This window comes from Erpetoichthys calabaricus, chromosome 4 (genome assembly GCF_900747795.2).
Source record: "Erpetoichthys calabaricus chromosome 4, fErpCal1.3, whole genome shotgun sequence".
Taxonomy (NCBI): Eukaryota; Metazoa; Chordata; class Cladistia; order Polypteriformes; family Polypteridae; genus Erpetoichthys; species Erpetoichthys calabaricus.
In genome coordinates this window covers 66,239,859-66,265,502 of record NC_041397.2, presented here as the reverse complement: position 1 = coordinate 66,265,502, position 25,644 = coordinate 66,239,859, and the positions used below count along the sequence as shown (strand labels likewise).

The window sequence follows — 25,644 nt, the reverse complement described above, 5'->3', positions numbered from 1 at the left end:
TATAGTAAGAATAGCAGCACTGAAAGGACTTTTTCAGAAATAAAGGTAAGGCAATCCTCTTTCAGCTTTGGGCAAAATATGAAGATATATAAATATAAGGATTCAGGAAAAAACAAAGAATATCCAGGATGAGTTTTGTTTTTTGAAAAATGCAGAACAAATCTAGCACAGATAAACATATTAGTCCTCAGTGAATAAGGAAACTAAGAGAAACTTTATTTGGTTTTAGTATGTTGGTTTTGCACTTGAAGTTGCTCAGCTGACAAATTTGGACTCTCTGTTTGGATGCCTTGATGTAGACTGTTCGCCCCTTTGGCTTTACTAATTAAAACTTACTGAAAAAAATAATAACTAGTTACATGTAAAAAGCAATTACAGTGATCCCTCGCTATATCGCGCTTCGCCTTTCACGGCTTCACTCTATCGCGGATTTTATATGTAAGCATATTTAAATATATATCGCGGATTTTTTGCTGGTTCGCGGATTTCTGAGGACAATGGGTCTTTTAATTTCTGGTACATGCTTCCTCAGTTGGTTTGTCCAGTTGATTTCATACAAGGGACGCTATTGGCAGATGGCTGAGAAGCTACCCAACTTACTTTTCTCTGTCTCTCTTGCGCTGACTATCTCTGATCCTGACGTAGGGGGTGTGAGCAGGGGGGCTGTTTGCACACCTAGACGATACGGACGCTCGTCTAAAAATGCTGAAAGATTATCTTCACGTTGCTACCTTCTGTGTGCAGCTTTTAAGTATGCTGCACGGTGCTTTGCATACTTAAAAGCTCAAAGGGCACGTATTGATTTTTCACTGTTTTGTTTTTCTCTGTCTCTCTCTCTCTCTCTCTCTCTCTCTCCCTGCTCCTGACGGAGGGGGTGTGAGCTGCCGCCTTCAACAGCTTTGTACTGGCGGTGCTTCGCATACTTAAAAGCCAAACAGCCCAATTGATTTGTTTGCTTTGCTCTCTGTTTCTGACATGTTCTGCTCCTGACGCCCACTCCTTTGAAGAGGAAGATATGTTTGCATTCTTTTAATTGTGAGACAGAACTGTCATCTCTGTCTTGTCATGGAGCACAGTTTAAACTTTTGAAAAAGAGACAAATGTTTGTTTGCAGTGTTTGAATAACGTTCCTGTCTCTCTACAACCTCCTGTGTTTCTGTGCAAATCTGTGACCCAAGCATGACAATATAAAAATAACCATATAAACATATGGTTTCTACTTCGCGGATTTTCTTATTTCGCGGGTGGCTCTGGAACACAACCCCCGCGATGGAGGAGGGATTACTGTACAGCGTTTTATTTTATTTTTCCAACCATCTAGACCATTACGTAAGTGTTGACTGTAAACACAGAGGATTCAGAGGTTATATTTCCTTCATCACATGTGGCTGTTGACACATCTCAAGAAGATACAGTATATTTCCAGGTGCCAGTACTAATAAAAGTGTTTAGTAACTAGTACGTGCTATAGAAGAATGATAGCATACTCAGTGGAGACAGTAAAAGCCTGTTTTTGAGATTTCCTCTAATATTATAAGTGTACAGTATATGGAGAAACAACAACTAGAACGTCTGCGGTAACTTAAAAGTTGTGGCACAGCTAATAGGAATTAAGCTCAGATAAACTAAACCCTGTTTTTTCATTTTTATGTGGGGTAGCCATGCCAGGGAATCTCATTACATTAAAAAGAATTGCTTCTCTATTACCATATGGTTCCAGGGAAGAACAACTGTGGCACATAAACCACTTGTTGACCCAACAAAGATATTTTTGCATCCCATTCAAATAAAACTTGGACTGATAAAAAATTTGTTAAAGGAATGAACAAGGAAGGTGAAGGATTTCAATATTTGAGAAAGAAGTTTCTGTGAGTAATGAACATCAAGATTAAGGAAGGCATTTTTGTTGGTCCACAAATCAGACTCATCATCAATGAGATGCTGTTCAAAGATCTGCTAGTAGGGACAGAAGAAATCAGATGGAAGGCATTTAAAGATGTTATTGAGAATTTTCTTGGCAATTACCAAACAGCATAAAACTGGCTGACTACATACTTCAAGCATACAAATACATGAAGTGCAACACAAGTGCATTCAATTTTCTGCACTCACACTTGAACTTCTTCCCTGCTAAACTTGGCACAGTCAGTGATGAACATGGAAAAAGCTTTCACCAGAATGTAGCAAAAACGGGAAAGTGGTTATCAGATCAAATGAAATTCATTAATGCCGGCCAACTATTGTTGGGCACTGAAATGAGACACATTAAATCCTGAGTACAAACAAAAATCAGCAACAAAACAAACAAAACATTTTTAGTGCGATTGAATGTGTCAGCATCATTAATCGATAAAACATAATAAATTCCATAAAATTTAATTTCATGCTTTTATGATGCAGGAACAGTCAATCTGAAATTATACTTGTGTTCACCTTGAACTCAACTACTGTACATTGAAGCTTATGAATTCCTTATTTGTAAAACCTCAGAACATATTATCGTGCACATCTCCTCTTTAGACTTTTTTTGTAACACTAACAATTTAATCATCATATGTGATTTTCTCAGAAACAACGAAGACAGAAAATGTGAAAGAGCTCACCATACACACAGGTACAGCACATCATTTACCTTCAGTAAGAATAATTCTGGTGACTGCTTCCATTATTGTTAGGACATCATGACTCCAAATGACTCATCTTTCTTTACATAAGCTGAATATCTTTGTTGTTATCTAACTACTTGTACATTTCAAAATCATTAAGAAACTAGTAATCACATTAAAATTCCTACAGTTTTAGACTTCAGACCACATGTTTATACTTCTCGCCTTATACAAAACTATAAGATACCTTAGGATTCTCAAAGTTTGGCAAGGCTCATTCAGCTTTGTGATACCTATGCCTTATCACTGTTGGCCTGTGAGGCTACATCAATCCAAGCCTTCAAACTAAGGCTAGAAAAAGGTAAAGCATTAATAGAAAGATTGCTTGGCAACAACATATTTTTATATTTTACCCTTTTCCTGTTCTAAACTATTATGTTTAATTGTTCATTCAAAATGTACTCTGTTTTTAATGCACCATAATGCAATAAAATCAGTGAGTGAAATGATTTACTGTTTACTCACAGCTAGAGTGCCCCAAGACTGAATGCATGCCTGGCCACCATATCTGTTAAGCATACACATTCAACTGGTGTGGGCTTTCTCCAGATAATCTGATTACTTCCTGCATTCAAAATATTTTCAAGTTATTAAAATTTGCAGTTGATACTAAAGTTGGTGAATTAGATAAAGCTTAATTCAAACAAATACAAATTCTTAGACACATAAAGTAAAATTATTCAATATAATTACCTAAGGCAGTGAGGCAGAGACCCAGAGAAAGGAGAAAGGTTTCATTTATTTTGAAATTGAAGACCAACCTTTTTAACTCTGGCTTTTTAATTAACGTGGCTTTACGTGTGAATTTCCAAAGTGATGTTTCATGCTGCTCATGGCATGAATCTAATATCAGAACTTTGAGGTACGAGCTTTGAGGAATGGCCGAAAGAGTTTAATCTTTTCGTTTCAGCTAACAGAGACATAGAGGTCGCATATTCATTATTATCATCATCATCATCATCAACAGTTTAACGGCCGCTTTCCAGGTCTACCCAATTTGGCCGGATGTCACCCCAGATTTATTTCACATACCCAACATCACCAAAAACCATGTTTTCTTTTGCCTCCCTCTTGACCTCATTCCCCCCACTTCTGTTATTTTGATTTGATTTGATATACTTTATTAATCCCTGGGAGGAAATTGTCTTGTCACATGATCTTTGGGGGTCAGAGTGCAGAGTCAGCCATTGTACAGCACCCTTGGAGCAATATTCAGGTTAAAGGCGTTTCTCAAGGGCCCAACAGAGTATGATCCCTATATTGCAGTAACAGGATTTGAACTGGCAACCTTCCAGATACCAGTGTAGATCCCTAGCCACAGAGCTTCTTCACCCAAACATCCTCTGCCTTTTGCTCCACATGTTCAAACCCCCAGGTCTGTTTCCCCCAAGCACAACACTTATCACCTTATCTTTATCTTAACTTAGTAATCTTTCTCTTACACTGTGACACTCTATACATTCAACTGATCATTATCATCCATCACACAAGGTATTGTGAATTTATTTTGCCAGAAATTTTACATTTACTTTTTAGCTTTAGTGATACAGTTACAAATAAAACAAGAACACAAACAACATAAAAACACAGTCATTGTCATTCTCTACCAGTAATTAGACAATAAGTTTAACAAAACACAATCATTAGGTTATTTTAAAAGACTCTGAAGGTCAAGATGTGAAGTTCATGTATCTGTATGTACTATTATGAAACCTGAGACTACTCCTCCTGTCCTAAATGATTTACAGATGGAAGGAGAATGAAGGGGGTATGCTGGGTGTGATGGGTCACAAAGACAATCATTTCAAAACAATTGCACAGAACAACTGTATATGTTGCTGTTTCCGACAGTGATTGTCATTCCGAACTGTGAAGGAGAAGGCCAAAACATTAATTGTTTTTGTTTAATTTATTCCTGATGTCCTTATATTAATATATATTAAATATATTAATATAAGGATCCAGAGCCATTACTGACAATCTTGAGGGCAAGGCAGGAACCAACCCAGGTTAGGGTGCAGGTTATCCCACTGCACACTCAGAACTACGCAATATCTTTTACTAATCACCGACCAACTTAGCCACACAATTCTGGGGTGTGGATGTAAATGAGAGTAATGCTTGAAAACTAACACAGACATGAAGAGATAGTAAACACTTCATTTGAACCCAGGGCTCTGGGGCTATAAGGCAGTAGTAAATACAGTGGTGTGAAAAACTATTTGCCCCCTTCCTGATTTCTTATTCTTTTGCATGTTTGTCACACAAAATGTTTCTGATCATCAAACACATTTAACCATTAGTCAAATATAACACAAGTAAACACAAAATGCAGTTTGTAAATGGTGGTTTTTATTATTTAGGGAGAAAAAAAAATCCAAACCTACATGGCCCTGTGTGAAAAAGTAATTGCCCCCTGAACCTAATAACTGGTTGGGCCACCCTTAGCAGCAATAACTGCAATCAAGCGTTTGTGATAACTTGCAATGAGTCTTTTACAGCGCTCTGGAGGAATTTTGGCCCACTCATCTTTGCAAAATTGTTGTAATTCAGCTTTATTTGAGAGTTTTCTAGCATGAACCGCCTTTTTAAGGTCATGCCATAGCATCTCAATTGGATTCAGGTCAGGACTTTAACTAGGCCACTCCAAAGTCTTCATTTTGTTTTTCTTCAGCCATTCAGAGGTGGATTTGCTGGTGTGTTTTGGGTCATTGTCCTGTTGCAGCACCCAAGATCGCTTCAGCTTGAGTTGACGAACAGATGGCCGGACATTCTCCTTCAGGATTTTTTGGTAGACAGTAGAATTCATGGTTCCATCTATCACAGCAAGCCTTCCAGGTCCTGAAGCAGCAAAACAACCCCAGACCATCACACTACCACCACCATATTTTAGTTGGTATGATGTTCTTTTTCTGAAATGCTGTGTTCCTTTTACGCCAGATGTAACGGGACATTTGCCTTCCAAAAAGTTCAACTTTTGTCTCATCAGTCCACAAGGTATTTTCCCAAAAGTCTTGGCAATCATTGAGATGTTTCTTAGCAAAATTGAGACGAGCCCTAATGTTCTTTTTGATTAACAGTGGTTTGCGTCTTGGAAATCTGCCATGCAGGCCGTTTTTGCCCAGTCTCTTTCTTATGGTGGAGTCGTGAACACTGACCTTAATTGAGGCAAGTGAGGCCTGCAGTTCTTTAGACGTTGTCCTGGGGTCTTTTGTGACCTCTCGGATGAGTCGTCTCTGCGCTCTTGGGGTAATTTTGGTCGGCCGGCCACTCCTGGGAAGGTTCACCACTGTTCCATGTTTTTGCCATTTGTGGATAATGGCTCTCACTGTGGTTCGCTGGAGTCCCAAAGCTTTAGAAATGGCTTTATAACCTTTACCAGACTGATAGATCTCAATTACTTCTGTTCTCATTTGTTCCTGAATTTCTTTGGATCTTGGCATGATGTCTAGCTTTTGAGGTGCTTTTGGTCTACTTCTCTGTGTCAGGCAGCTCCTATTTAAGTGATTTCTTGATTGAAACAGGTGTGGCAGTAATCAGGCCTGGGGGTGGCTACGGAAATTGAACTCAGGTGTGATACACCACAGTTAGGTTATTTTTTAACAAGGGGGCAATTACTTTTTCACACAGGGCCATGTAGGTTTGGTTTTTTTTTTCTCCCTAAATAATAAAAACCATCATTTAAAAACTGCATTTTGTGTTTACTTGTGTTATATTTGACTAATGGTTAAATGTGTTTGATGATCAGAAACATTTTGCGTGACAAACATGCAAAAGAATAAGAAATCAGGAAGGGGGCAAATAGTTTTTCACATGACTGAGCCATTGGGCGTCACAAATCTTATTTCAAACCTTTAAAAAAATGTAAGTTGTTTAATTCTTAGGAGAGAAAGCTTTGGGGTAATCAGTGGAGCCTAATGGCCTATTCCTTCCATAAACAATTTATAAGAAATTTTTTTCCTGATGAAAAAAATTTTATCGGAAAGAACACAATTAAAATATCTTGCTATTGTTTTACAAAGCAAAACTATGCATTTTACTTACATTTTTGTAACTGTGTACTGGAGTGTACTAATGCAAATGGGCAGCTAGAAATCTTATTTTGTTCCCCGAGAGGAAAGGACCAGAGATGAAACTGGAAAAACAAAAACTAGAGACTAAATTGAAAATTACATCCATCTTGCACAACTTGGAAGTGTACAATGCTGACCTATTGGGACAGTGACATCACGCATCATACAGGGTAGAAATTAAAAAAAAGAACTCCATAGAATCATGGCACTGATGAAAAACAAAATGGTTTCGGTAATAGACAAAAATAAGTAATAAAAGATTATAGACAAAAGATGAAACTGATAGCAAAAAAAAAAAAAACAATGATAGAAGCAAGATTCTTCACACTAAAAAAAACATTTTCAAAATATATAACCTAACAAAAGTCTAATGTTCATCTGTTATCATGTATTTACGCCTGGTCAAACTTATTTACATTGTTGCTTATAGCTTAACTGTTCTGCAATTTTTTTTCTCTTTAACTTTATTGTGTGTTTTGTGAAGTACCTTATTATTTTGTGTGGCACAACTGGGCAATGGTCACACTACTGCTTTGCAGTAATGAGACCTGGGCTCACATTTTGGGTCCTCCCTGCATGTCTGCATGTTCTCCACATGTCTGCATAGGTTTTAGATTGCTGCTCTGGTTTCTTCCTACTGTCCAAAGATATGCAGGTTATGTAAACTGGCGAAGCTAAACAGGCTCTAGTGCGAGTTTGGTGTGTGGGTGTTTGTCCTGCGATGGACTGGCACCCTGTCCAGGGTTTGTCCCTGCCTTGTACACTATGCTAGCTGGAATAGGTTCCGGCAACACCACGATCCTGGTCTAGATTAAATGAGTTAGAAGATTACATTTTTTGTTCTTTGTAAAAATATAATCTACAAACTAAAGTTTGACCACTAAAAGATTGACTGAATATAAACCAAATACACAACAACCAATTTTAATTCTGTTTATTAATAGGACTCCTAACTATATACAGTTGAACCTCGGTTCACGAATGTCTCGGTACACGTACAAATCGGTTTACGACCAAAAAGTTCGCCAAACTTTTGCCTCGGTTCACGACCATACACTCTGTATACGAACAAGCCAGTTTCCCTTTTGGTTTGTGCGTGCCGATGATTTCCGCACATGTTGCATTTTTCTTGGTCAGACGTGCGTGCTTTCGCTGTGAACTCTTTGTGCTCTATTTCATTTCCCTTCCGGTTCACACGCGCCGATTACTGTATTTAAGCACGTGTTCAGCCTCTCCCTGTTCACTGTTCTCAGTCAGACATGCGTGCTTTACCTGTGAACTCTTTGTGCTCTACAGTATTTCATGTGCTTTTGCAGTTAACCATGGTTTCTAAGCAAGTGAAGAGTGGTGAGAAGAAAGTTTTGCAGAAAATTGAAATCGATGTAAAGAAAGAAATTATTGAAAAGTATGAGCGTGGCATTCGTGTTACTGATCTTGCCGCCGAGTACAAGAAGTCAAAATCTACAATTTCGACTATTCTAAAGCAGAAAGAATCTATTAAAGCAGCTGATGTTGCAAAAGGAGTTACAGTGTTAACCAGGCAGAGGCCTCAAGTGCTGGAAGAGGTGGAAAAACTGTTGCTAGTGTGGCTGAATTAGAAGCAACTTGCAGGGGATAGTGTAAGCGAGGCAATGTTATGCGAGAAAGCCAGGAAGATTCATGGCGATTTGCTGCAAAACTATCCTTCTACGAGTGGCGAAAGTGAGGAATTTAAAGCCAGTAGAGGATGGTTTGAAAAGTTTCACAAGAGAAGTGGCATTCATAGTGTGGTAAGACATGGAGAGGCTGCTAGTTCCAACGCTGCAGCTACGAAAGAATTCGTGAAAAATTTCACAAATTAGTGGAGGACGAAGGCTACATCCCGCAACAAGTCTTCAACTGCGACGAGACTGGATTGTTCTCCACCCAGTTCCTCCTCACTTCATGCCAGAACTCGACTCATGCAAGGTTAGTTTTCTTGGTGGTTTATGGTTAGTTTTTGTATTACGGATTTTTCAAATGTTCATTTTTCAGTTCGTAGCGTTAATTGTTGCTTAAAACTCATTAAAAAAAAAGTTTACACAGCGATCGGGTTGTAATGCTATTAGCGTGAACTCCTGCAATGTTACTTTCTTGGTTGCTTATGGTTGGCTTTTAAATAAAGTTCAGATTTGTTCAAATGTTCTTTTTTCCCTGTGCTTAAAACTCAAAAAAAAAAGTTTATAGCGATCGGGTCATAAGGCTACAGTATAGCGCAAACTCTTGCAATGTTAGTTTTCTCTGTTGTTCAAGGTTTTCTCAGTGTTGTTCAATGTTTTTACATTTAGTTTACTATTACACTGTGCATTCTATGGTTTAATGAACTATATTTGTGCTTAAAAACTTAAAAAAATATATATATTCACATACAGTTCGTATGGTCTGGAACGGATTAATTGTATTTACATACAATCCTATGGGGGAAATTACTTCAGTTCACGACCAAATCGGTTTACGACCAGAGTTTTGGAACGAATTATGGTCGTGAACCGAGGTTCCACTGTACCTGTACATACTGTATATTGATTGTTTAACAACATCTGTATTGTCAAGATGCAAAATGATTAGGTCTCCTAAGATGACTCTGCAGACTTGTATTTCTGACACATGCCCCAGGTTAGTGATGACTCAAATTTAAGAATGTCTGTTGTGCTGCTTTTGTCTCCAAGTTTAAGTGCTAACCAAGTTAGCATACTGTACATGTCTGTGAAATTACTCAGGAGAAATATAATCTTTAAAAGATTAATTATTTATAATACTATGCCCTACAGAATCCGAATAATTTACAAATGTCATATCTATTGGCATGTAGATAAATGTAGAGCAGCATAAGACGATCAGCCAGTTGATTTTATTACATGACCTTAGGACCTTTTTCCATATATTCTTTAGAAACTCAGATAGATCAGATCACTGCATAGTTAAATGAAACAAAATTAGGATCACTAATAGAAATGGATCATCTTCAATAAATCATTCAGTAAGAGAAATAACTAGTTTACACAGTAAGTGGCAATTCTATTATGTATACCAGTCATTCCCAATGAAAGGGTATGGCTGGTACATGGTTGCTAATACAAGGAAACTAACATGTTTCATACAGGATATCCTAATGTCCAAGAAGATACTACTAGGCAGATTGAGAGAATCACACTGGCAGTGTTGGAGTGTTGGAATGTAGAAGGGGAATGCCTTGCATGTGAGCCGAGTGTCTCAGTAGGGCAATAAGAAGAGATATCAGTATAATACAGAGTGAGATGCACAAGTACAGCAGACCATGGAAAACATATAATGTTCCCCACAATGTAAGTGAACAAAAAATTACACAGAGGATGGCAAGCAAAAGGTTGTAGGATTTCCTTGCCAACAGTTGAAAGCACGGGGAATGTAGCAGGGGAAGCCTGGACCACAGTGTTTAATTAGTGGTGAGATAAGGTTAAGAACTTTTTTTTTAAATTTTCAGATCTATAATATATGAAAAGATTTACCCTATGCTTTGTTTTCATCCTTTTTTGATAGCAAATAAATAACTGATCTTATATATAAAAAAAAAATAAAAAAAAGTTACTACGTACAAGAAACAAATCGGTCCTAAGAAACTGTGCAGAGCGTGTTTGCGTGAGTGAGAGAAAGGATTAAGAATTTAAAGCTTACAAGACCCAGTCCCCTGCTTTAATCCATTGGCAAGGGTACATTTTCCCACATGTTTGCCAGCAAGTCTTGGTAAGTGTCCCAAGCTGGATTGGCTTAGAGTTGGGCAAAGTGAAGCCACATGGAATGAGCCATGGAAGATCAGAGTGGTGGCAGCTACTGTACATTGAAGAACCACTGAGGAAGGAGATGTCCACCAGTAAACCATATGTAAGGGAACAAGAGACAAACAGTTGGGTTTTTTTTTCAGCGCCAATTAATTAGGCTACCAGCACCAGTGATAAACTGTCAGCTGAATAATGTCATACAAATTAGTAAAATGAAGATCTATCAACATATTATTTTGCTAAATGCTATAACCATCAAATGAGGGCATAAAATATATCTTAACACCAACACCAAATGCTCAGTACCAAAAGCAGAAACATAAATAAATACTCCAATTTTTGTACAATTGGAAAACCGCTAAATCATATTCTGGATAAGTAATCAACACGATTCATGATAATGATGATGACTACTTCAAAATGGTAAAATGTCCAGCTTAAGCACACTTTAAATTGAATTGCAAAAAATAAACCAATGGGGTTCACTGCAATGGCCTTAAAAAGATTTGTAGTGCCAGGCAAAAAATTTTTTTCACATACTTCAAAACAAATAATATTCTAGAAAAGAAACTGCATGTGATCATATAGAAAAGTACTAAAATGGACTATGATGACTAAGTTAAGTTTAACAGAAATATTTTAACAATATGTTAAACTACTGAGGTGAGTTTACTAATAGTTTACTTTCTGCACAACAGCACCATCTGCTAGGAAATAGGTTGGGGTAAGAGCTGCAGTGCCAAACTTGCCCTGAATGTAGAGATGCCAGTGAGTATAACTACCTTATCCTGAAACCTCTGTCTTCCTTATCTGAAAAATCTCATGTTGTTATACATGATGTGGTTCATGATAATGATCACAACTACTCCATGACAACAACATATAAAACATCATACATCCATTAAATTGTGTCAAATAAAATCAACCAGTCACACTTAAAAGGGCTCTTGTCTTCAAAACCCACAGTAGTATTCAAAAGTTCAGTATCCACATGCAGGGTGGAAGGGTTTGCAAGAACAACCTGGAAACAGGCTAGCAGAGTCAGGCTCAAAACAATTTCCACATACTTCAAAAAGAAATATTTTTCTACGTAACAAATAACACTGAAAATACCATGAAAAACTGAAAAAAGTGTTTTCTGATAACTACGATGAGTTTGAGAGAAACATTTTTAACAATATTATTCACTAATGAGATGATTTGCTGTTTACAGTCATTTTTGCACAACAGCACCATCTGCTGGGGGATGGTGCCCCACTGCCATTATTGCTGAAACTGCATTGGCTAATTGCATCTCAGCACATATAATTACTATTAAGCATAGTGTACATTGGTGCAAGTACACTGATGCTAAAGGACAGTAGCTGCTTCAGTGTTATTCACTTATGTACTTATCAACAAATAATGTCTGAAATAATCCAAACATTAAGAAAGAACTAAATTTTAAACAGCAAGATAAAAAAGAACAAAAAGAAAAAAGTTCTACCTAATATACATAAATGCTTGCTTAATTCAATAGTGAATGATTTAGCATAACCCATTCATAATATGTGGACTAACACAAGAAAACTCAGAATCTGGGAAATATCGGTTTGCTTAACTAATAAATGAATACAATTAAAAGAAGAAATTGGTTAGGATGAAATCCTGCAGCAACCAATGGAGGCGGGGGGAGGGGGGGTAGCGTTGACTCGACAATCCTACTGTAGAGGGTGGAGATGTCAGGTCAGAATTTTTACATCTTTAAATCAGGACATGAATAATACTTGGTGCCTTTGAAAGAAGGCATCATTAAAAACCTTTGCCATCCTGTACAGTCAGTTTTCTCTTTCCATCATTCTTTCAAACAGTACAGGTCCATTAGCGTTCACACAACTATATTCAGAGACAGTTTCCATCTTTTATATTGTTAAAAAAAGACACCTGTACTGACAATTGCATGAGTGTTTCTTGTGCCAATATTGTATTAATTCTTTGTTGCTGATATTACACCACTTTAACTGGTCCATGGCAGACATACAAAGTACAAACATCACAGTATCAAATGAAAATAAATTTGAAGGTACAGTTGTCTGAATAAATAACTGCCCTATGTTTGTGTCTCGTCCACTGTGAACCTAAACATTGAAGAAACAGCACTGGGCATCTCATGATAAGCACCACAGTTACTGCATTTTTATCAAGTTGCAGTCAGGCATGACAGAAGTCACACATTCTGTTTAATGTTTACTTATGTGTTCCTATTTATTGACTATTACATGATACAGTATATGTAACTTTCTGCTTTACTAACCATTACAGGTTTAATCTGCAATAGTAACCTTTTTTTCATCTTTATTCTAAAATCTATACAATTTAAGAACTTGACCACAAGCAAATTTGGACAGAATTAAATGACAAATCTAAATCAAATATTACAATCTGCATTTTCCTAGCTGCTTAATTATGTGCTGTGGTGAATCATACCAGAACTATTCCCGGGTTATTTACTAAGCAAATTGTTACAATACATGATACAATGTATTCTACAGAAGTAAACTACATCATATGAAAATGGCAAGGTTAAAAAATGATATGAAAAGACAAGGATGAGATAATGTGAGTAAAAGCCACACTTTTAAAATGCAGTAGTGATTATTTGATATTCAGAAAAAAAAGAAGCTCCATGAGCTGAGAATTGCATGGCAAGATACTTGGATAATAAGAAAGAGTCAGAAGATCCCAAGAGTCTGACAAGTTTCAATGGAGTCACAGACTGGTAGCAGTCACTGAAGGCTTCCTATGATATTAAAAAATAGCAGGGCTATAATGTCAGTGGCTTTGACAATATAAGCAAAATTTGGACAAAAGGTTCACTTGTTTGTATCTTTGAAAAATAGCCACAAGACATCCTTTGACCACTAGAGTGTTTTGCAGCACCCCAACCCCAGACACAACTGTGCAGACACAAGTCCTGGATTCAATTACAACTTTTATTATATAAAATACCTTATAAAAAGGGTTTTGACAGTGGCACAACACAATTCTCTCTCCACTCTTCCAGGTGAGCTTATCCGTCCTCCACACAGGACTCCGGGAGTACTTCTGGTGATAGGGCATAGCCCATTGGGAGTACTTCTGGGTCAAACAGGAGCCCCACAAAGTAGGGACTGTAATCCCAGCAGTTTCCCCTGGTGGACCCCATGGGTCTACAGATCCCAGCATGCCCTGTGGTGTCTGTGTGGGAATCCTGTCCATCTAGCAAATCAGGGATGCTTGTAGTCCTGACGTGTTATTTCCCCCTGTCCTTCTGTCACAATGGCATCCTGGCTGGGAATTTTTCTTCAGCTCATCACCTGCTGGGACGCCAGCTTGCCCAATTCTGCACTGTCATCTTCTGCCACCCTCCTGACTAATGCAGGGAACATCCTACCACTCTTTCTGACCATTTGCCATCTGGACTTTCCAGCCATGTAAAGAAAGGGAGTCCATTCTGCATGCAATCCATTACAATTCATATGCACATCCATGTACTTATAGTACATAAGAAATGCATTCAAGTTGTAAACTGTGAATTTACAGACGAAAACATAAGAACGTGCCCTTTTCCAAGCCAAAAATGTTCTTGTGAATTGATCTGTATCTTGGCATTAAAACATGTATTGCTTATTTAAGACTATAGTACCACCACCCGAAATGTTTAATAATCCATCCTTCCATCTGTTTTGTACATAGAGCTAGAGCGTAACCATTAAGTAATGGCTAGAGTGGAAGTCTCACTTAACACAAATGCATTAAAATGCATACATAAACACACTAATGAGTTTAGTGCAAAGCAGCAGGAAACCAGATGAAAATGTAAAGAAGTTCTGTGGAAATGGAGATGCATCATTGGATTATTAAAATGCAGGATGACTTACCCTGCCATTAGTCACGATTGCCATTTGACCAGGAAGTAAATGTAAAACATCTCGGCAAAACAACTGCTGAGATTTAATGAAATCCACTCCCAATGTGTTAAACATCTTCTCAAAGGAGTTGCTATCCATTCCCTAAAAAATAGAAAAAAATATTCAAAAATCAACATCAGTCAATAAGGACTAAAAAAACAGATTCCTAAACCTGTAGCTCCCCAAAAATGTCTTTGGATGTTATCTTCACTGAAGCTTTAACACTATCTAGTTAAATGCAGTCAACAGTATGTTACTTAAACCATAATAGTTTTACTTAAGGATAACTTTTTGGTCCTGGCTAAATTTACAATTTTATGCCAAGCACTAAACCTATGCCAATTGTGGCCTCTTTACAAATTCCAGTGTGTGTTTCCTGCTACCCTGTTACAACAGTGAAAGTCCATAGTGATTTTAAAGACTTGGGAAAAAAACACAAACTTACTTGTACAGAACAACTTTCCATTTGAGAAGGTATGGATGTGCAGGTTAAACTAGCAGAGCTCCTCATCACTCTTGATTAATGCTTGATGAAGCTTTGGATGGTCTTTACATTCATTAAGGGTTGCTAACAGTTTCTTTCTACAAACTCTTGTGAAGCTTACTGTATACAGAAGGTGGATTTTTGTTTACATTTCTGTGCAGGGAGTATTTTAATATGGCTTAGATGATCCACATCAATAGTCATTAATATATGCCACAAAAATTCTGAGTTATGTTATCAACAGCCTTGTGTTTTTAGGTTACCTAATATGACTGGAGTAGCTAAACAAGACTAAACTCAAAAATAGGACAATAATGATAATTTTCAATAAATTCAGACAAAATGATAGGGATCCTGGGACTCCTGAAGCCAAGCTGGGGAATGTTGCTTGCCACTATGTGACTGCTGACTAGATGGACCAAATAACCTCGTCTAGCTTAGTTCAATTAGGCTCACAACCTTAAAAAGGTTAAGGGTGGGGGACATGGCAGATAGCAGTCAGGTGTCATGCATGAGTGGGACAGATCCAGGTACACTAGACAATAGCAAAGAAAAATGGCTAATGGTATGTGGAATGTAGCCTCTCTGGTAGGGAAACAGTTTGCATGAATAGCATTGGCTCTAGACTTTGATGTCCCCAATGAGAGTACTCTGTTTTAATGTTAAAGTATTTAATATTTTAATATTTTTGATTTTATGATGACCCACCATGACCAGGACACCATTAACAGAGGAAGAGTACTTCACTACACATAACCTTATGCAAAATAATGTATAACATGTACATATAAAATTTGCTGCATGCATAACAAACACTGCATGCAATAAACAAAATAAATAAAATTCTAACAAACACTTTTATTTTAACTCATCTACTGCTAAAATATCAAAAGGCTTAGTGAAACTCAGAAAGTATTCAAAAAAATGAGATGCAATGTAAGCTAAATAGTATTTTTCCAGGTTTAAGTTCACATCATGGAATATAAAAGTGATTGTGAACAAATATCATATGATGATATCACAACTGCAAATTTTCCATGCATTCCCACTTACTGTTTCTACATAAAAAAGTAACTCAATGTACCAGGATAAATCAATAATTATCTGCATTTTTATGATAAATTTCTTTGGCTTGGCTCAAAACTTTTCCACTGTGACCACAGCCACGTTTACTAATGTACAAAGTGCAGATAATTATTGACTTACCCTTGTATTTATACTTGATATATTCTTCTATATTAGAGTAAATAGTAACACACTCTAATACTAAAGTTTTTTTTTTTGATTATGTGGAATTATCAACTGGGTCTATTGTAACTCAGCCACAGGGGATGCACAAGCAAGTGTGTTTCTTTCTGCCAGACCCAAGCACAGATACTGTAAATGGGAAGGGTTATATCAGGAAGTGCGCCCGATGAAAAATTTTGCCAAATCAATATACAGAAAACAATAGAGATTTCCATGCCAGATCAGCGGAGGCCCGGATTAACAATGGCTCCAACCAGTACTGTTAGCCAAAAGTGTGCTGCCGGAAATTGGGCTACTGTTAGCCGAAGAAGGAGAAGACGTGGGGGGAGATGTGTCCGGAGGCAGGAGGAGAAGAGAAAGGTAAAGAGAGTGGAACTGAGGGTAGGAATTTTGAACGTTGGCATTATGACTGGTAAAGGGAGGGGGTTAGCTGATGTGATGGAGAAAAGGAAGGCTGATATATTGTGCGTGCAAGAGACTAAATGGAAGGGGAGTAAGGCAAGGAGGATCAGAGGTTGATTCAAATTGTGTGGATGGAAAGAGAAATGGGGTAGGGGTTATTCTGAAGGAACAGTATGTCAAGAGTGTTTTGGAGGTGAAAAGAGTGTCAGACAGCGTTATAATGATGAATGTTGTTAGTGCATATGCCCCGCAAGTTGCGTGTGCGATGGATGAGAAAGAATATTTGTGGAGTGAGTTGGATAAATTTATCGAGTGTACCCAAGGTACAGAGAGTGGTGATTGAAGAATATTTCAATGAACATGTTGGTGAAGGGAACAGAGCAGATGAGGAGGTGATGGGTAGGTATGGCGTCCAGGATGATAGTGGATTTTGCGAAAAGGATGGACATGGCTGTGGTAAATATATATTTTAAGAGGAAGGAGGAACATAGGGTGACGTACAAGAGTGGCGGAAGGTGGACACAGGTAAACTATATCCTATGCAGGAGGGTCAATCTGAAGGAGATTGAAGACTGCAAAGTGGTGGCAGGGCAAAGTAGTTAGGTAGCATAGGATGGTGGTCTGTAGGATGACAACAGAGATCAAGAGGAGGAGGAGAGCCAAGGATCAAATGGTGGAAGTTGAAAAAGGAAGACTACAAGGTTGAGTTCAGGAAGAAGGTAAGACAGGCACTGGGTGGTAGTGAAGAGTTGCCTGATAGCTGGGCAAATATAGCAGAAGTAGTAGGATGACAGCAAGAAGGGTACATGGCATGACATCTGGACAGAGGAAGGAGGAAAAGGAAATTTGATGGTGGAATGGGGAAGTGCACAAGAGTATACAGAGGAAGAGGTTGGTGAAGAAGAAGTGGGACAGTCAGAGAGATACAGAAAGTATACAAGAGTACAAGGACATAAGGAGTAAGGTGAAGAGAGAGGTGGTGAAGGCTACAGAAAAGGTGCATCATGAGTTGTATGAGAGGCTGGACACTAAGGAGGAAGAAAAGGACCTGTACCAATTGGCTAGACAGAGGGACTGAGCTGAGAAAGATGTGCAGCAGGTTAGCGTGATAAAGAATAAAAATGGAAACATATTCACAAGTGAGGAGAGTGTGTTGAGCAGATGGAAAGAGTACTACGAGAGGCTGATGAATGAAGAGAATGGAGAAGGAGAGAGAGAGAGAGAGAAGGTTGGATGATGTGGCGATAGTGAATCAGAAAGTGCAATGGATTAGCAAGAAGGAAGTAAGGACAGCTCTGAAAAGGATGAAGAGTGGAAAGCCTGTTGGTCCAGATGATATACCTGTGGAAGCATGGAGGTGTTTAGGAGAGATGACAGTGGAGTTTTTAACCAGATTGTTTAATGGAATCTTGGAAAGTGAGAAGATGCCCGAGGAGCGGAGAAGAAGTGTTCTGGTACAGATTATTAAGAATAAGGGGGATGTGCAGAGCTGTAATAACTACAGGGGGATAAAATTGATGAGCCACATCATGAAGTTATGTGAAAGAATAGTGGAAGCTAGGTTAAGAAGGGAGGTGATGATTAGTGAGCAGCAGTATGGTTTCATGCCAGGAAAGAGCACCACATATACAATGTTTGCTCTGAGGGTGTTGATGGAGAAGTATAGAGAAGGCCAAAAGGAGTTGCATTGTGTTTTTGTGGACCTGTAGAAAACATATGACAGGGTGCCTCGAGAGGAGCCGTGTTAAGTCGGGAGTGGCAGAGATGTACGTAAGAGTTGTACAGGATATGTATGAGGGAAGTGTGACTGTGGTGAGGTCTGCGGTAGGAGTGACGGATGAATTCAAGGTGGAGTTGGGATTACATCAGGGATTGGCTCTGAGCCCTTTCTTATTTGCAATGGTGATGGACAGGTTGACAGACAAGATTAGACAGGAGTCCCCGTGGACTAGGATGTTTGCTGATGACATTGTGATCTGTAGTGACAGTAGGGAGCAGGTTGTGGAGACTCTGGAGAGGTGGAGTTATGCTCTAGAGAGGAGAGGAATGAAGGTCAGTAGGAACAAGACAGAATACATGTCTGTAAATGAGAGGGAGGTCAGTGGAATGGTGAGGATGCAGGGAGTAGAGTTGGCGAAGGTGGACGAGTTTAAATACTTGGGATCAATAGTACAGAATAACAGAGATTGTGGAAGAATGATGAAAAAGAGAGTGCAGGCAGGGTGGAATGTATGGGGAAGATTATCATGAGTAATTTGTGATAAACTGGTATCAGCAAGAGTGAAAGGGAAGGTCTACAAGAAGGTTGTGAAACCAGCTATGTTATATGGGTTGGGGATGGTGGCATTGACCAAAAAACAGGAGACAGTGCTGGAGGTGGCAGATTTAAAGATGTTAAGATTTGCATTGGGTGTGATAAGGATGGACAGAATTTGAAATGAGTACATTACGGGGTCACTCAGGTTGGACAGTTGGGAGACAAAGTCAGAGAGGCGAGATTGCATTGGTTTGGACAATCAGAGGAGGGATGCTAGGTATACTGGGAAAAGGATGCTAAGGATAGAGCTGCCAGGCAAGAGGATAAAAGGAAGGCCTAGGTGAAGGTTTATGGATGCAGGTGATGGGTGTAACAGAGCAAGATGCAGAGGACAGGAAGATATGGAAAAAGGTGATCCACTGTGGCAAACCCTAACAGAAGCAGCCGAATGAATTAGAAGAATTAATTGTGTCTACGGTACTTTTATCGCTTAAAAAAATGTATTTTCTTCCTCTTGGATGTTTTCACATTTTATTGCTATACAACATTGAATCCCAGTGGGGTTAATTTGCCATTTTTTATATTTTTTAACCGAAAAAGACCCTTTAATTTCAAGGTGAAAACAGATCTCCGAATTTCAAAGTGAAAACACAAAATAATATACTGCATAAGTATTCACCTCTTTCAAGTCAGTACATAGTTGACAAGTCTTTGGCAGAAATATTCCCACCATGCAGAACCAAATGAAATGCTAATTACATTACTTATTTTTCTATTAAGAAATGTAAAGCAAGGAAACATAGCTTAATTTTCAATTCTCTGATATCTTCAGAAATGTGTCTGTCAATGTCAATTTGCCATTAATCTAGATTTCAAGATATTCACAGGAGGAAACAAATTCACTTAGTGTTCCACATAAGACGCTTCCAGTGCACATTAATCAACATAAGTACATTAGGAGAAAGACAAAACTTAATACAAGATGTAATATGAGATAAATCTAGTGATTGCCCACAATTATTAGGCTTAATTTCTCAATTCCCCACCCTGACTTAGGTTAAAAACAAATACAGACAAGATTTTGCTTTTAACCTTAATTATTATTATCCAATGTACTTGTATCATTCACAAATTGTAACAGTAACATTAACACACTCTCGTACTTGTTACTATACACATAATCACAATGTATTTATTTGTCCCAGTTTTATGAAGTATTCCTTTCAATTCAAATTTTCTAGCAAAATGTACTCTGTGCTCTCAGTACATTTAAACAAGCTTATGTTAGAAAATTATAGTTTACAGTATGTCAAATCAGAATAAAAATGATACATTTTAGCAACTGAAACAGACTGGCATTTGCAATTAAAACAAATCTATCCATGATCAAAAAGTCAATTACACCCACACATTTTATTTGGTTTTGTTTCATTGACTTATTTTCTGTTTTCCTTTTATCATCTATTAAAAGTAATACACCAGCTGCAAGATGTCCTACTAATAACTTCACTGTCTATAAAAAGGGTCTTTTATTGCTTGAAGCAAACCTTCTAGCTTATCACCTGTTTTTGATTATGTGCTTTTATTGCTTCTGGTAACTGATGAAAAAAATAAGTAAATTGAGAGTAATAATGAGAGTATTTCAAAACATGCAACACAATCGAGTAAATATAAAAAAAATGGCTTGATGACTCTCAATTTAAATAAATAAATAAATAAATAAATATATATATATATATATAGAGAGAGAGAGAGAGAGAGAGAGAGATATACAGTACTGTGCAAAAGTTTTAGGCAAGTGTGAAAAAATGCTGTAAACAAAGAATGCTTTCAGAAATATAAATAATGATTGTTTATTGTTATCAATTTACAAAATGCAAAGTGAGTGAACATAAGAAAAATCTAAATCAAATTAATATTTGGTGTTACTACCTTTTGCCTTTAAACCAGCATCCATTCTTATAGGTTCACTTGCAAAAAGTCAGGGATTTTGTAGGATTATAGTCAGGTGTATGATCAACCAGTTATACCAAACAGGTGCTAATGATCATCAGTGTCACACGTAGGTTGAAACACAGTCATTAACTGAAACAGAAACAGCTGTGTAGGAGCCTTAAAACTGGGTGAGGAACAGCCAAACTCTGCTACCAAGGTGAGGTTGTGGAAGACAGTTTCATGTCATGGCAAGATTGAGCACAGCAACAAGACATAAAGTAGTTATACTGCATCAGCAAGGTCTCTCCCAGACAAAGATTTCAAAGCAAACTGGGGTTTCAAGATGTGCTGTTCAAGCTCTTTTGAAGAAGCACAAAGAAACGGCAACACTGAGGATCGTAGACGCAGTGGTCGGCCAAGGAAACTTAGTGCAGCAGATGAAAGACACATCAAGCTTATTACCCTTCGAAATCAGAAGATGCCCAGCAGTGCCATAAGCTCAGAACTGGCAGAAATCAGTGGGACCCAGGTACACCCATCTACTGTCCAGAGAAGTCTGGCCAGAAGTGGTCTTCACGGAAGAGTTGCAGCCAAAAAGCCATACCTCCGATGTGGAAACAAGGCCAAGCGACTCAAGTAAGCACGAAAACATAGGAACTGGGGTGCAGAAAAATGGCAGCAGGCGCTCTGGACTGATGAGTCAAAATTTGAAATATTTTTGCTGTAGCAGAAGGCAGTTTGTTCATCGAGGGGCTGGAGAGCAGTACAATAATGAGTGTCTGCAGGCAACAGTGAAGCATGGTGGAGGTTCCTTGAATGTTTGGGGCTGCATTTCTGCAAATGGAGTTGGAGATTTAGTCAGGATTAATGGTGTTCTCAATGCTGAGAAATACAGGCAGATACTTATCCATCATGCAATACCATCAGGGAGGCGTATGATTGGCCCCAAATTTATTCTGCAGCATGACAACGACCCCAAACATACAGGCAAAGTCATTAAGAACTATCTTCAGCGTAAAGAAGAACAAGAAGTCCTGGAATTGATGGTACGGCCCCCACAGAGCCCTGATCTCAACATCATCGAGTATGTCTGGGATTACATGAAGAGACAGAAGGATGTGAGGAAGCCTACATCCACAGAAGATCTGTGGTTAGTTCTCCAAGATGTTTGGAACAACCTACCAGCCGAGTTCCTTCAAAAACTGTGTGCAAGTGTACCTAGAAGAATTGATGCTGTTTTGAAGGCAAAGGGTGGTCACACCAAATATTGATTTGATTTAGATTTCCCTTTTGTTCATTCACTGCATTTTATTGATTGATGAAAATAAATGATTAACACTTACAATTTTGAAAACATTCTTTGTTTACAGCATTTTTTCACACCTGCCTAAAACTTTTGCACAGTACTGTATATATATATATATATATATATATATATATATTGATTAACTGCTTGTTCATGGATAAATACGTTAATTATCTGCGTACATGTTTAATTTAGCCATAAAAAGCACAACAGAACAAACTGTTTAGCAACCCGAAAAGGGTAGTTCCCTGTAAAATATATTCTAACATAAGTAGAAATAACTTTAGTTGATTTCTTAAAAAATGAAGCAACATACAAATTAACACTAAAATTTTTGCACGATCACAAACTATTGAGTTAAACAACACAACTCCCTGTGTGTATTTAAATAAATAAATAAACACACACTGTGGTCTAAAATCACACCAGAATAACTAAAAAGCAAGAAAATAAAAATGAGAGAAAACTGACACCATGAGGCATTATGCATTATGCTGTTGGTATAAAGGAGCCCCAGTGGCATTTCAAATATGCATAGAGCACTGCAGATGTCAACACTGAGGTCTCCATTGATTACTGAGATTTAAAACCGTCTTTGATGGGAAACACAAGTAGTAATATACTGTATATTTCAAATATTCCTCTTTCGCATTCTATAGACTTATGAAAACACAATAGCTTTGAACTACTGCACAACCTATGATTAAGTTTGGCTTGGTTTTCAAACCAGTAACAGTACTAAAACCAGTTTAGATCCTGTTATTAACAAGATTATAGTGATTCCAGCACAGAAAATGCTACAATCATTGCTCACTCACTGAATTCCAGCTTTTGATATTCCTGATCATGCATTCTACTAATAATGTGTGATTATCAGGGACTATTCTAAAGTGGTTTAGTTCATACTGATCAAATGATAATATAGCAGTCAGACGACAGTAATCCTTAATTCCTGTTTGAACCTAAAAATGGTGAACTTCTGAGTTTAATACTAGGACCAAAGGGGTTTTAATGGCACTACTCAAATAGAAAATCATATCAGTTCACATGTAGATCCAATACACTATAGCATAAAGAGAAATTAATGTAACTCTTGTAAAAATTCCATGGATAAATAAAACTAGTGTAGGATGCAGATCCTTTTGTTACAGATCCTCCAAACTATGAAATAATTTCCTATCCGCAACAGACGACTGAATGCCACAATTATGAACAATAAAATGGATAGTGATTACTGGTCTACAAAAAAATATTTTTTGTTTGCTTCTGGATACTTTAGAGCATCTCTTTATTAAGTTTTTTACACTGATTTCATATATGAAATCGGAATTAAGCTAGCACGTCATGTTTTTGAAATACACATCATCGACGTTTTGACACTTTTGAATATCAATATAATATATCAACATGATATCTGGAGTTTGGACTCTGTCCCACCAAAATTGTTTTGATGTGTTTATTCCGAAAACAAACCAGAAGATGATACCAGAGACACATAAAGTATATTTATGTCAATTTACCTCAATATAAAAGTGAGGTCAGTGTGCCCAAAAATGTTGGAGGCACAAGCTTTTGCGCTTGTACTGCACATCCGTCTCTCTTTGCAAGAACCAACAGCAGTCACCCATCATGCTCGGAGTGAATTTTTCCCGATATCAGTTTTCCATCACCTTTATATCTTGATGAAATCTTTCCCTATGCTCATCTCCAACATCGCTTAGATTTGGTGGAAAAAAGTTGAGATGAGAATGTAAAAAATGCATCTTCAGTGACATTCTGGCTCCCGTAAGCTGATATACTTTCAGAATATTCTCCACAAGCTCAGTATAATTCTGTGCTCTGTGACTGTCAAGAAAATTTTGGACAACCTGCATGAATGACGGTGCTGATTCAGTTAGCTTCAGTTTCCTTTTGAACTCATTGTCAAGCATCAGTTCACGGATTTCAGGGCCAACAAAAACACCTTCCTTAATTTTGGCTTCACTTTTCTCGAGACCAAACTTATTTCTTAAATGCTGAAACGCATCGCCTTTACTGTCCAGTCACCCTAGTTGTCCAAGACCTGGAACATCATAACTAAGAAATGGGACGTGCTGGACGAAAACAGTTTTCAGATTTGGAGTCAGCAAGTGAAATTTGTTAAAGTACAGATGAAATAATCCCAGTAGCAAAATGCTTGTTGACCAGTATAACAAGAAAGTCTGATAACCCTTTAGAATCTTTGAATTTCTGCATAAATCTGACCAAATATGAGATTTTCATTGAAGTCATTGAAATTAAAAAGAGAAAACAATAATAAAAAAAGTTACACTTTTTCATTCACTGGTTAAAATACTCCAATGTTAAATAAGTGGAAAAAGTGTAACCTACGCATTCAGTAATTGGTGTGACTGTGTTTGACAAGCACTGATCTGAATTATATCAAAAATTTACAACAACATCTGATGAGTCCTGCATATTGGCTTGGGGGGAATTTGGTCAATCCTCCTTACAGAACTGCTTCAACTCCAAGATTTTTTGGTCAGTCTTGCATGGGTGTATTAGAAACAATGGCCCTAAAGGGATTTTCACAAATGTATGCGCTTGAAATGCTAGAGATGTAATAAATAGCTCAAGAGCAAATATCTGGATAATGCTAGTCCCATAATCACAATTAACAAAGAGGCAAAAGTGAAAGAAATGAGTTCTGCAATGTAACAGACACGCTAAGCTCATTCATCTATCATATGATTATACAAAAGCATAATTGTACCCTCTCACAAAGAACTGTAGCAGGAAACAATTCAATCTGAACTTCTGTCAGGATAAAAGAAAAAGGTAAAGTTACAGTGGGCTAAGAACTGATAGTAGTGATAGCCATTTAGTTATGTCCTGAGCTATATATGTCCTAAACATACATTTTTGCAAAAATGACAATGAAATTTGTTTTACATGCATTTTTGCAATCAAATAACTCACAATCAAGTTCCAGCCTCACTGGGCCAAATGTTTTGGGCTTGCACCAAATTAACATCATTCTGGACCAAAATCTTTAAATGCCTTTCAGACAGCGTCGGAGTCACAATCCCTCCTAATCCACTAACAGCTGTGTTTGGTGTACTTCCAGATGAGCTTAAAGTGGAGAAGGACAAACAAACTGTAATTGCCTTTACTACGCTATTGGCACGTAGACTTATCTTGCTCAACTGCAAGAATCCTAACTCTCCTATTCTAAGTCAGTGGGTAACTGATGTTATATACTATTTGAAATTGGAAAAAATCAAATTTGCACTTAGAGGATCTGTACAAAACATTTTCAAAACTTGGCAGAATCTAATCAATAACATTTTAGAATAAGCATTTAAACTGAGGAAGCAGATTCTCTCCTCTCTTTTTTTACCCTGTTTATTTCTATTCATTTATTAATTTATATATTTACAGTACTTATTTTGACTATCTTAAAGTTTTACACTGCTGGCCTAGCTCTCTTTCTCAGGGGTGGGGGTTGATTTGTTTCGAACCTATTTTTGCAAAACTTGATTTATTTGTATGGAATGTTATTTGATTTTAATAAAATTAATAAAATCAA

At 37.6% G+C, this 25,644-nt stretch overlaps 1 protein-coding gene across 1 annotated transcript in view; it reads right to left on the bottom strand.

The window, feature by feature from the left end:
* The window catches only part of uggt2 (UDP-glucose glycoprotein glucosyltransferase 2), a 638,028-nt gene that overhangs the window by 190,147 nt on the left and 422,237 nt on the right, over positions 1 to 25,644 (bottom strand). The window contains exon 23 of the mRNA XM_028799549.2: positions 14,415 to 14,546. Coding sequence (XP_028655382.2) covers positions 14,415 to 14,546 — 132 coding nt within the window. The remainder of the gene's footprint in view (positions 1 to 14,414; positions 14,547 to 25,644) is intronic.